The sequence below is a fragment of the Oncorhynchus masou genome, chromosome 2 (genome assembly GCF_036934945.1).
Source record: "Oncorhynchus masou masou isolate Uvic2021 chromosome 2, UVic_Omas_1.1, whole genome shotgun sequence".
NCBI lineage: Eukaryota > Metazoa > Chordata > Actinopteri > Salmoniformes > Salmonidae > Oncorhynchus > Oncorhynchus masou.
The window spans coordinates 42,810-56,494 of record NC_088213.1 but is presented as its reverse complement, the minus strand read 5'-3'; the positions used below and the strand labels follow the sequence as shown (position 1 = coordinate 56,494).

The 13,685-nt window shown below is 42.3% G+C and overlaps 1 protein-coding gene and 1 long non-coding RNA gene across 2 annotated transcripts; both read left to right on the top strand.

Moving 5' to 3' along the window:
* Nucleotides 1-808: 808 nt before the first annotated feature.
* On the top strand, nt 809-1,892 carry LOC135554270 (uncharacterized). The gene is made up of 3 exons (XR_010457669.1): nt 809-886; nt 984-1,108; nt 1,754-1,892. It is a non-coding gene; the product is annotated as an uncharacterized LOC135554270 (long non-coding RNA).
* A 315-nt stretch (nt 1,893-2,207) lies between these two features.
* On the top strand, nt 2,208-11,494 carry LOC135552056 (zona pellucida sperm-binding protein 4-like; the record flags this gene model as incomplete). Its single annotated transcript, XM_064983435.1, has 14 exons — nt 2,208-2,565; nt 2,705-2,804; nt 2,983-3,101; nt 3,836-3,974; nt 4,167-4,390; nt 4,687-4,807; nt 5,125-5,321; nt 5,436-5,550; nt 5,758-5,927; nt 6,023-6,120; nt 6,290-6,420; nt 6,750-6,939; nt 11,192-11,333; nt 11,432-11,494. Coding segments are annotated over exons 1-14 (2,034 nt in total), but the record flags the coding sequence as incomplete, so codon positions are not given.
* Between the last annotated feature and the right edge of the window lie 2,191 nt (nt 11,495-13,685).

Sequence of the window (13,685 nt, the reverse complement as noted above, 5' to 3'; positions counted from 1 at the left end):
AGACATGACTTCAACAGGGTCACCAGTAGGGCTCAGCCAATGAAGTTGGTAGTCCCACCCAGTTGAGTGCTTGCAAATGCAGCATTTTGGCCATTAGAGGCCAATATTTTTCTCTCTGTCTGGGCTACAATTGTAGACGGTTGGGTAATTATGCTTTTCATCTGTGAAAGGCTGTTGTGCTGGTAATGAGGGAGTTCTATTAACCTGAGCCGAGGTGCACCGGTCCATGGCCCCTGACACGAATGGATAAAAGCTTTGAGGGCGGAGCACCCTTCTAAAATTGAACAGTAGCCTTACATTTAGGTTTTTGTCCTAACACTACACAGCTGATTCAGATTAACAAAGCTGGATGATTATTTGAATCAGCTTTGTAGGGCTAGGGGAATAAAAAGAAAATGTGCAGCCTTTTGGGGTTCAGGTGACTGAGTGTGGGAAGCCTTTGTCATAGGGTAAAAGTTGCATACCCCTGGGCTGTAGGCTGCACACTTTGGGTCAAATATCAGGTTCTGTAGCTGTGTATTTTATCAGAACAAATCTGTTCTACAATGATTATTTTCCTTAGCTCAGGGTAAGTAGTAGCAGGCCTAGGAGAGTCTTATGCGATGCAAACATTTGAGTTGGCTTTTAATCAATCATAATAATTTGTCAAATGCCTTACAGGTTGTTTTGCCTATTGATGGCAGCTGTGGACATACAAGCACAAGACACCTTCTATAAGTATACATTTTGCACCTTGCAAATTTAAGCACTAAGCGTTTATCAAATTTTTTTTGAAAGTTTTTTTTTTAACTAACCTTTCCTATTCCAGATGACCTCAACGCTGAATGCCTTGGTAATGTTATTCGTTTGAGTGTCGCTCTTTTTGAAGAGGTTGATGCTGTCTTCAGTGAGTTTGCCTCTTTATTCTCTTTCTCCCCTTTCATAATTCATGGCTTGATATTGCTTGTCAACTATTGTGTTCACACCATCTCCATCCCTTCCAGATGACACACAAATCATAAACCTGACGCCTGGCCTTGCAACTCAGTGTGGATTCAGCTTTAAATTTGACCCCATGGGGAATGCCATGTTTTTTGCTTCTCTTCAAAACTGCTTTTCCCAAAACATGGTAACCCTAAGAACTGTAGTGTTTGCTTGTACTTCAAATGGACAGTTTGCCTTTCAGTGTCACAGCATTTGTAACTCATACTGTAGCAATGTCATTTTATTTACCTTTGACATGGAGTCATGCTGAGACCAGGCTCTTTTACAGATGAGCCCTGTATACACAAAGATACAAGTCAATATTTGCATCACTAGATGGAGAAATGAAATAATTGAGAACCCATTCTTCAGTAAAAAGGTCCTCAATAAGCCTGAGTTGCCGTAGAGGTGCTAATACATACAATTTAGCGCATGGAGGTTATTAGAAGTCCGGTTCCAGAAACATTGAAGCAGTTTTACTTAACTCTGTGGATATCAAAAGGATCTCCATTGTTAGCCACCCCTGGGTCTGGTATCTCTTACCTCTAAGTTAACGATGACGTAAGGTACAGCAGAAGTTTATGGAGGGCTTTCAGAGGGCCAGCCAACTTTCTGATACAGACTGCAGTGATGTGAACTATTGAGCTCTACTCCTGTAGTGTGGCTTCAATACAGTGGCAGCTGCATTCATATAGGCAATTTTGCCACAGTCTATAACTTGCATGAATGTCACCTGAATTTTGTTTTTGCTATATAATGAAGGCTTTTTTCCCTTCCCTCTTCATTTTAGGATGATAAGATGTTCAGCTTGGTCATGCAGTTCAGGCTGCCAGGAAACCACATGACTGAAGACCCTGTGTATAGAGTGGGCAAAACCTGTAGCTACACCCCCTGGACCTCCCGAGAGATTCTGTGCGACCGCAACCACATGGAGGCAAGTGAGCAGAGCATGCCCCAATGGACATGTTTACAGCCGCGCTTGTCGTACTGCCTGTATAGATCTGTCTAGAGCTACAACTGTCCAGTGTTTCATTTCTTCTGTGACACAACGTAGAGGTCTTGACTCTCTCAATTCCACTCGCCTCTTCAAAATGCACATAGGAGAACTTTAGAGGTGAGGAATTTTGGCCTATTCTCAATGCATTTAAGGAGGTGAGTGGACAGATTGAGAACTGGCCCTTGATTTCCTATTGTATGGGAGGGAGAAAATGCATAGGGAATAATGGCCTTTCTTCTCTAGGTGTCTGTCAGAAGGACTCTTCCAGACATCCAAACCATCCCCGAACAGCCTACTGGGGGCCCGACAGCAAGGAGCGGCAACTTCCGGAGAGGAGCTGAGGTAGCCATGTTTCTGTAATTTCACTACAAAATGACAGGATGGCGCTAAACAATGTGCGTTTGACAATTTTGTTTAATTCATGTTTCCATTTCCTGAGACCGGCTGTTGCTTCAGGATACAAAATGACAGCAGTCGTCTTTAGTTCTAGCAAGAATGTCATGAATGTGGATGAGGTCCAAAGAAAGGGCTATGCAATAGCCAACACTCCCACACGGCTGGTGTTAAGAAGCCCTCATAATGCAGAGGAGACATACCTTCAGAATGTAAGCTGACCTCCATGAACTGGGTCATGTTCAGTAGAGCAAACATTTGGAAACGGTGGCCCTACCTGAACTCTGCAACATATTGTTAATACGGTGTGCCCTACTGAACACGGCCCTGGTGTGGTTGCCCCCTGAACAGGTAGCTGGGGTTCCGATGCGGGTGCTCTCAACCTCAACCTTCTTTGAGCAGAAGTGGCTGGTTACTCGAGTAGATGCCACGGCTGTTTGTCCAACACCAGGTTGAGTGTGAAATAATTTAAGATCCTATAAGCCCAGTTCTTAATTGGCTCCAGACAAGACTTTCATGTTGTGTTCAGTTGGGAAAATGTTTTGGGGTGAACTTTTTCCAAATAATGGCAGTTTTCAGTTGCAAAATGTTCTGTTTTGATGTGCACTTGGCTTCTTGTTTCACTGCAGGGGCAGTTGCCTTTACTCCAGAAGTGATCACCTGGTACATGCCCAAGCACATAGACCCACTTTTATCCTCTGATGCCTTCACCATGTTGGAGGTGTACATGGGAATTGAGGCTGAACACTGAGGAAATGGCTGCCAGAAACTACTCTGTTTTAGTCAGAGGCTCATATTATTGTTGAAATTCCGGTGGGGGCTTGGCGGCTATTTCAAGGTCAGCATTGGATGAGTAAAATGTTCCTGTTTAATTTCTAAATCTAATTTGTAGAGCCCTTTTTACTACAGCAGTTGTCAGTGCTTTGCAGTAACCCTTTGCTTTCTCTCATGGGTAAACTCCTAAAAACGTTGTCTTGTGTAAATTGTTTTTTATTGAGCAATTGTCTGCTTAATCAGGTTAATATACAAAATTGTGTGAATTTTGCATAAAATTACATTTAAACATACTCTACCGCTTGTCTTTGCAGTTTGTCCTTTAGCCGCTTGAAATTTGAGACCAAATATCCACACTAAAGGATTGTTTACCTGACTTTTTAGGTAGCCGGTAGCTTTGCCACTGTCAACTGAATGCAAGCAACACTCGGCTGCTGTTTACATATTGTGCAAGTGTTTACTTTGCTTGTCAGTTGCTTTGAAAATGCACACTACGGGAAATGCATGTTGACAACCATACACCTACCACCTCTCTAAAGTCTGGTAACCAATACTTTCCTTTGGATATTTTGTCTTAAATTACGAGTGGCAAAAAGACAAGCGGTAGAATAATTGTATTTAACCTTCTGGCTTATAAGGAAAATTTATCTGTTTTTGCACTCCAATTGTGTATTACATCACTCGTCTCCCTTACTGAGCCATATTCAGAATGACCAGTACTTTGTCACTTACACCATTGAGCCCATGCTTGAGTTGCTGTGGATCGAGGAGATCGCACACGAGGACACCAGCTATAAAGTCCTCTTCCCTATCACAACACCTCCAATGGCCAGGCCTCCACAAGTTCGCAACTGAGTCTGGTTTAGTTAAATAGTGCCTATGGTAATTTGGGATGCCTGGGTTGTTCATTAGGCACAAAACAGAAGAAAATGTACTGAAACGGGGAGGCAATACCTGGACTTACCCAATAACAAATGTCAATTTTCAACTTCCATTGTACCGCATTTCAAAATGTTTTCCTTTGTTTGCCAATGAACAGACACGCCCTTAGACACAGTTCCTGAGCAGGCAGTGTTTGTGCTTGAGTTGGGGACCTTCAACCTTGATGTGGAGCTGCTGAACATCACCTTTCCCACCATGGTGCTAACTGTTGCAGAGTGCAACGCCAGGGGCTTCAATGTTCAGGAGCAGAGATCCCCGGACAACACCTTGAAGACCTTCAGGATGGAGGTGCCCTTCTCAGACCCGGTGGTCTTTAAGGAGGTGTGTTTCTGTTAAATGCAAAGCCACACGCATTGATTTGTACATGCCCTACTAAGTGGGCCACCAACAAAATATAAATAATGGCACAAATGTACTTTATCCCTCATTTACTCAAGTGTTTCCATTATTTTGGCTGTTGTATGCATTTGATTTAGAGGAATAAGGGCAGCATTACTTTAAGTATATAGTTTGTTTTAATAGTCCCCATATGTACTTAGTTGTCACTTGATGTTGAATAGAGTTCTGTTACAACAATAATGCTGACCAATTGACCAATGCTTTTAACTTCACTACAGAGAAGGGCGGAACAAGGGGTCACAACCTTCACTCTTCAGATGATCTACAGCCTGGTCATCTTTCCAGAGTACGCTCCTTTCTCTCACTCTGCCGTTGTGGACGCTGTACTGCTGGACATTGGTATGTCTCTGGACTACGCCAAACTACTGTTGAATGGTTTCCTCTCGTTGATAATTGCCCTGAAAGGAAATTGGCAGTGAAAGCCCAACTAGACATACTGTTGGGTTTTCCTATGCGGTCTCTCCTCAAAGAATGTTAAGCTTTAGAGTATTTGGACCCAGTTGTCCTGTTCCTGATTTGCCAGGTTCATGTTTATTCAGTCCCACTGAAGCAAAACATTTTGCAATCAAAACAAGGTTTCTTCTTGGACAAGTTCAAGTAGTACCTTCCTGTTTTTTGTGCTTAATTAATGAACACAACCCTGTTTGTCCTTGTAGTGCCACCCTCAGTCACTGGCAACTGTGATCAGGAGAACTTCCACATCACTGTGGATTACAGGAACCAAGAGCCCTTTTTTGTAGTCTTGGTTGGCAAGCGGCTGCTTAACCATGAGTTTGCTCAACAGTATTTAACAGAGGGTGACACAGACTTCACCATCACGTTGCCCTTCTCTTCGCCGGACACAGTGTTTGAGGTACGACGCTCTCCCAAAACATGTTAACCTAAATTGCTGCAGCTAGCCTCGCTTTCCTTACCCTGTATACATGCATACAATATTGGACTAATGAACTCTCCCATTGGTTCCCAGTCGGTTCACTCGTCCTCTGTCAGGAGCAGACTGGATGTGGCTCTGTTGAATCCTTACAACAACATGACCATCAAATACTTTTCCCTGGCTTGCAGCTTCCTCAAAACGCTGACTGGTTGGTTCTCAAACAATTACTTTTGATAAATAGTCATTTAACATGGTTACCAAACCTGGGTTCCTTGCAAATACTGTGAGTCTTATAGTTGTGCCAGATGTATGGTTTGCACTTTTGGTGATATTCCATTGGTTCAAGCTCAATAAGTGGAACAAATACAGAACCCAGGTCTGATGGCTACCTGTCTTTTGCTCCCCCACCTCCAAGAGTGTTTCTCTAACGGAACGATGACTGCGCTGGCGGTGAAGGTGGATTCTGTTCCCGGTCTGAACCCCGGTCAGCTGACCCTGAGCGACCCCGCCTGTGGTCCCACCTACAGTGACGATCGCTTCGCCTACTTCCACTTCACTGTGAACTCCTGTGGCACCACCAGGAAGGTAAAATGACTATTACCCTGAGGTGATGGGTACTGTGTATTTACGGACTGTTTGCTTCTGCAGGTTGTAATAAGCAATTCCCCTCTACTACATAGTTTATCAACAATGTCATGCTGTATGAGAACGAAATCTCCTTGCCAGATGAACTTGAGGTGAAGCTGAATGCCACAACGTCTTCAGAGGAGGAATATCAGTAAGTGCATTACGCATCACAATTGTAGCGATTAGCTTTCATAGGTATTTTTTTTTTCTTCACCAATTGCTCAATACTTTGTATACAGGGAAAATGTGCCTCTACTACCAGTGTCCACTCCACTGCTTGAAGTTTCCCCTTTTGAAGTTGCTTACATCCCTCTTTTTAGGTTAAAGGTTTCCTGCTACTATGTGGCCAACATCACTCGCACATTGGCCTTCCTGACCCGGCCGCGTGACAACGAGCCTTTTGCCGAGACTGGGAAGGGTCGACTAATGGTCAGAATGAGACTCGCTCAGGGTAAGCGTGCACAAATTCCGAATTTTAACTTGACCCCTAGCCTCTAAAAGTATCTTGGAAGGTCTCCTTTACAAAACCATTCCCAAACATCTAAGCCTTATGATATATTACTCTTGCTTTCTGAGATCTACAGGTGTGACTATGGAGTAACGGTGAGGAGCTGATTTGGGAATTTGTCAGAAGCCTCTGGTGGGGGGTGGGTAGTGTTGGCTATAAATGGCTTGTGTTCATTTGGGCACAATAGGATATGATAAAAGAGCATTTCTTAATGGACAAGTTCAGATGGTGACACTGAACACGACCCCCGGTTGTCTTGTTCTGTGTTCCAGACGCCTCGTATAACACGTTCCACCAGGAGGAGGACTATCCAGTGGTGAGGTACCTGAGACAGCCTCTGCAATTTGAGGTGGAGCTGACCACGACCTCTGATCCCAAGGTAGCGCTGGTGCTTGACCACTGCTGGGCCACCCTCAACGAGGACCGTGACTCCCGACCCCGGTGGAATCTCATCATTAATGGGTAACATGTTGTTTTTGGGCCTAAACAAGTGTTATTCCACAGGTGTGTTTCCTGAGTAATTAGCAACCTATCATGCTTGGCAGGCCATTTACTTTGGCTACCGTGGCTATGCCCCCATCCATAGGTTGAGTGGTCAAAACGCTTAAAAACGATGTGAGCCATGTGGGGTCTGTCACCAGATCTCCACCCAATTTAACACTTATGGGAGATTCTGGCGCATATGATCACATGTTTGTTATCACTGAGTGGTCCCTGCAGCGTATCATTGGAACGGAACGTATGCTGCATCAAACGACTCTAAACCGCGTTGTCTGAAAAGCATCTAAACAATGTTTAGTACTGATGAGAAATAAAGTTCTTCACAACTTTATTCCAGCTTTGCTTGTAAAATATATAAATGTTAACGGTATCATCTAGTCTAAATAACAGGTTGACTTGTTTTACAGTATGAACTTAGTTTGAAAGTATGGCACCATGTTTGTCAGCATGAATGACCATCTTTGTCTTAACTTAGTTTGGCCACTTCAGCATGTGACAATCTTTGTACTTGTTAGTAGTTTACAGGTAACTATACAAAAAGCCAATTGTTGTCACCGCCCCAAATACAACCTTAGCACGAAAGCTAAACAGAGTTGCAAGATATAGCACAATCCATTATTGGGGGTTAAGTCCTTGAAGGTATTGTGAAGAGGATGATGCAGGAAATATTACTAAGATCTGGGAATTTATCAACAATAAATGGTGGGGAAGACAGTTTCTCTAAGCTATATACCCCTGGAAAGGGGGGTCTGATCTGGCAACCCTGAGGTACCATAGTTTACACTCTGATGCCGTGTTCAAATCAACTAACGACTTCAGTGCATTCAAGACAATGGGGGTACTCCAGTTGAGATCACCATTAGTCTGACAGACGCGTACGTGATAACCTGACTGCATTGTATGATGTTAGCTCATATTCAGTACCACCTTAGTGTTTTACACACGTGTCCATGACAATCTAGGCAAGAATCAGAAAGCATGAATAAAACGCTAAGTACGTTATACTTACGGTACGCTACAGTAGAAACGACAACACGTTACACAGAAAATAAGTCACTTTGATAGGAATGCACGCATGTCTACAGTTATTTGTAAGGAAGGCAATAAATGTGCAAGGACTGTATACTTGATCTGGGGAAGTGCTTGGGCTTTCTTTTGAAGGAAAGTTTGTCCGGCTCATTAAATTCTCAAATAGAAATGGTCTGCAACAGTAAATGGGCTACTTTTGTGAATGAGGCAAAATTAGAAGTTAAAACAGCCATAGAAAATTAGCAGGTAGTGTGCCTTGGTCTGAGGTCAGCGCGGGTCAAATGTCCACATGTTGGAACGGTGAGTGCATTCTGACATCACGCGCATAAAATCAACTCCCACTGGGGCCACTGTTGATATTTGGAACTCGTGTGTGAAAAGGTTAATGTTGGCATTACCTACACCTTTTTACTCAATGTTATCCTTTTGGTTGGCTAGAGTTCAGTGTTGTGCCAAACTGGTCAGTCAAATGGAAATCCAGAGCGGCTGGCAAGCTTGGCTTGCCTTTCCGATTGGTTTCAAACAACTGCTCTTAACACTGACTGAATAGTTGTTGGTTTTGGGTTGAATTCAGGCACAAGTGATCTGTTGTGTTTAAAACAGTTATTGCACTAAACATAAAGGATGGTTCACACGCCTGTGCAGCATGGATGTTTGAAACTGAATAGGATCAGTTGACAGGATCCCCAGAAGTTGATGCCACTTTCAATGGAATTTCCTGTCCTAGAGGAATGCGCTAATTGGGAGTTGCTAAACATGAACAAATACCACGGTCAAGTGTAGCAGCATCTTGCTAACCTTATTTAGGCTACCTAATGTTCATATTTGAGAAAATGTTACTACATTTTTGATTTGGGTGAGCACTTTGCCACAGATGGACACGCTGGCCTAATTTTTATCTCAAGAATTTAAATTGGTTAACTATTGGAAGATGACTTTTTCCTACATTGTAATGGGCTACAATGACTTTGCCCATGATTATGCACGCTGCAAATGACACTTTATTTTGCGGGTGCCTTTTCAGTATCTGGATGCATGTTACACCAAGCAGTGTAGTGAAGCAACTTTATTGGTCAACCATTAATTTGGGGGATGGGGTTTGCAAAATGCTATCAAATCACGCACTTTTACCATTTTATGAAATGGTATCAAAAACCTAAATTTGGCCATGTGGACACGGCGTAACTTTGCAGCTGTTTATTAAATTAGCAATGTCATAGCAGTTTAAAAAAAACAGGCTGAAATGTTTTGTATATCATAGGAAAAGACACAACATTCACATGGCTGTGCACAAAATGGGCAGTTCAGATTTGTCACTTCAGCTGCAACTATATCGTTGTGCAAAATCCTGACCATCGTCTGTCAGCTCAAGTGGATTTGTACTGGTGTGGGTGTTTGTCTCTTCATGTAACGTCTTCAGATTTCACAAATTCCGTTTTGCTAATATCTGGCAGTTAAACAGTGAAGGATAAACCTCCCAAAGATGCAAATTAAAAAAAGTAGGCCTAAACTGTCAATGCGTAGGTTACTTGTATAGTAGAGCTGCGCCCTTCACAGAAGTCCTCCACATGTGAATCCGATGCCGTGGGTGTAGAATTTATTTTGTGTGACCAATTTTTCCAACAGCGGAAGAATTGCTCTGGCGCATTGCATGAAATTCTTGTTTAAAATGAAGGTCTTATTTTGAAAAATATGATTGCCTTGTTGATGATACCGACTGTCTATTCGGCAACTTTGGTTAAACCACGGTCAATTGATCAATATTCAGGTCGCCTGTACTCTGACCATTCTGGATCATTTAGAATTTTAAGAACCATTTAGAGGGACATCTCACCTCATGTCAATGGAATTGAATATACATGTTTGACAGCCGTCATTTAACAAGCCATTGCAGTAGACCAAAATAAATATTGTTGACGGAAAGCCCAATTTCTGTTCTTTAAAATAAAATCTTACTTAATCAGATTCATCCAGGTCTGATGGGCCAAAATATCAGAAATTAAAACCAACAAACCACTGTCGTGACCTTGAATTATCTGAGGACTGTTTAATTGTTAGCTGACTAAATGAATCATGTTAGGATTTGGGGTGCCGAGGAAGTGGTTTTAAAGAGTTACCATCTCCCGACTTAAACTCTAGACGGTAGAAATCTATTAAATTGATAGTCAACTTATTAACATTACATCGTATCCTCCTTGCAGCTGCAAAAACCCCAGCCTTATGATTCAGTACTATACTAGTTGGTTTAATTGAATTACTAGCTAACTAAATAACAACACAGACTAAACACACAGCTGACACAATATGATTCGGCTTATTTGATAAGGTTTTTTTTAAAACACGAACCGGCAACAGCTTGGAGTAAAAGCATGAATGTATTTATGTGGGATGCCGCCATGGAAAGGTAGGTGGTGTCTTCTCTCTGATTGGCTACATGAGATCACAGTCGTTGGTTGTCCGTGGCTCCAATGACTAGTCTTGAACAGAACTACAGGATGGGTTTTCCTTTCACTCGTTCTGGAAGATAGGCTAATCAACCCAGTTCCTCAGTGGGTGATGAGTAGGATGGTTTGGATATAGAGGCAGAATGATCCCACTTAAGTTCATTTTTCTAGGTACTTGTGAGTTTAGGAAAAGTTCCAAACGTGTAGCTTGCCTCACGGTTTTCTGGTCTAATGTTAATTTCTGTTACCATTCCTTTTATGCGCTCTGGCCGCCGGGGACGGTTCTGTCAGTCTGACCCGCTCTCTGGTGTCCCTCGTGGCATGGCTACTTACTATGCACATTTTCTAGGGGAGTTTCTCTAACACGTTCAAAGTGAATACTGGAACAATATTTCTAACATAAGACTGGTCAGAGATTAGCTTTAGAAAATAAATGTAGTCATTTTAATTTTTACTAGAAACGTCCTCACTCTACAGGTAGGAAGTCTCGAGCCTTTATATTGTATATGAAATGTTTTTTCAAGACAAAGGTGATTTATTATTTTTTGGTTGGGAAAAGCCTGTTAGCAAAAACATTTCTTTAGTTTATACTGGAGGGGAAAAAGAACCCACTTCTGCTGTAAATTTATCTGATCCTCACAGGACAGTCATGACACCACCACAAGACTTTGTACACAAGGCGGTTGGGGTTTGCAGCGTTTTTCTTGTTCCTAACTTAGTCCCTCTCTCTACACTGGCAGCTGTGAGAACCCCGAGGATCCATACAGTGTGGTCTTCCACCCGGTAGTAGCTGATGCCAGGGTCCACTTCCCCCCTCACGTCAAACGCTTTGAGGTCTATATGTTTTCCTTCGCTGAGGATGCGGTTGAGCCGAGTGGCCAGGTAACAAAGTTGACCCAACAATCTTTATTGGTTAATTTTGTGTGGCAATCATACCTTTAAAAAAAAAAATCTGACACCATCAAATCTTTGATTCCAAGGTCTTTGTCCATTGTGATGTGGTCATCTGTGATGCCAGTAGTCCCTCTGTCCACTACAGGGGCCAAATGTGTGAATCAGGACAACCCGAAAAGAGGTAGGTCTTGTTTTATGCTTTTCAGACCCTGGCAGACCATAACTGAACTAATAGTTTCTCTCTCTCTCAACAGGTCAACGACATGTCAAAGACCTCTCTGAGGAGCGTCATTTATATGTTTCTTCTGGATACATTCTTTGGATGTAATGTCTTGTTCTAACATGTCAAATAAAGTGTTCTATATAAAACAATCCTAACCGTTGGAGCTACCTTAATTGTATCTGATTTGCATTTAACACCAAGGCGCATGTAGTAGGCTTGTCATCTGACATGTATCAATCAACCCTTTTGTAAGCATGGAACTCTGAACCATCCACCGGAGGGAGATAAGTGTTGCACACCAATTTCCCGTCTAGGACAAACAATGGGTGTCAAAACAAAAGCTTTCCAATGTCCAGTAGGATGAACTGACTCAATGTTATAGTGGTTTGCCTAAGTGACACCAGCAGGGCTGTGGTTGGGTGCAGTGTTGGTAATTTTCAACTGAAATTAAAACTTTCCTTGATACCTCTCACTAGCTTGGTTTCCATCCAAATATGGACATTTCTTCTTTTAATGATATGCATGTCAATCTCTCATGGCTCAAATGGGAAGAGCTTGACTTCATCGCTACTTGTTTGTGTAAGAAGTGTTGACAAGCTGAATGTACCGAGCTGTCTCTTTTTTAAAACTACTAGCACACAGCTCGGACACCCATGCATTCCCCACAAGGCATCGCTTCAATCTCCAAGTCCGAACTACGAAGGTAAAGCCATGATTACGTTGCAATCTATTCCGCATCAGGATAAGATTTCAACACACACCGTGCGGGGGGGACTGAAGACACACTCCTTTAAAAAGTTGCGAGCTTGCACCGCGGAACGGCTTCATTGCTCCAGACCACCACAAGGGGGAGTTTGCGCAATCATTAAAGCCTTGGGACCCAAATGCATAATGACCAAAGACTCATTTTGACACGAGCCACCCTTGCTTTGTGGTGCTCAACGAAGATTGCTGACAAAACAGATGGAAGTTGCCTTAATGAGTCAAGCAAATGTACAATTTGAGAGGAATGTGATAATGTAGAGTTAAATTACAAATCTCTATTTAGCAAGTTACCAGACTAGCTAGTGTTAGGAGAATGAATTTGTAAATCGTCTTTCAGGGACTCCTGAGAACCAACAAACCAGGCAGTTGTCTTGTGAAACAGTGGATGTAAAGAATCGAGCTGGCTAAAGCATTGACTGCACAATTGTAAGCTTGCCTTGCAATGCAGCTGAAGTAACATGGCTAGCTATTTACTTGCTTGAGTCGTATTAAAAATAACTGCCGCTCTGGGTATGGACCCTACAACGTAGTTCTGAACTAATATTCATACCAATCAATGAACCTCAAGTCTGAATGCCATTAATGAAGCCTAGAGTAGAATATACCTTTCATTGTGCCAAGGATGCAAGACCTATATACACATGTATTTTAGTTATTACCACGTATGCGATTCCCATATTGTAGCCTGTACATTGAATATATTCACCGACCATGTACACTTCCCTGGCAAATAAAGGTGCGGTTCAGGTATGACACTTTCCGTCATATCAAACGATGCATTGTCTGCATGTATGTATTACAATTGTACACTTCAAAAGTGTTTACTGCTAAAGGGATATCAATGATTACACAACTATACAATAGACTAAACATTATTGATTTGTAATTCATATATGCAGGAAAAAACCTATGCATATCTAACTCCATTAATCTGAGGACACAGGATAGTATTTCAACCAGTGGAGAATGTGAAACGCTTTATTGAAAAATCGATTTGTCTTCCATTTTTCCCAGACCTCAAAAGTGGTATCCTGCTCGGGTTTTAAACGTTGTCGTGGACATAGAACATCCAATCATGTTATATTTCTATTAAAAAGGTGTACTTTTGAGCGCGAAAACCTACAGATGCAGGGACAAACGGTCAACGGGGAAATGAATGGAGATTAGGGGGAATTGTTTTTTGGGGGGGATCAGGCAAAACAATGAACGGATTTTACTGAGCCCTAATGGACTACAGACATTGACAGTCTCCTAGCCTAAAAACATGCTGAATGCACTGCCTAGATTTTGAGGGAAACGCACTGTCCATTATTGGATTTGATCAGGGCATGGCAGGGAAGCACTAACAAACT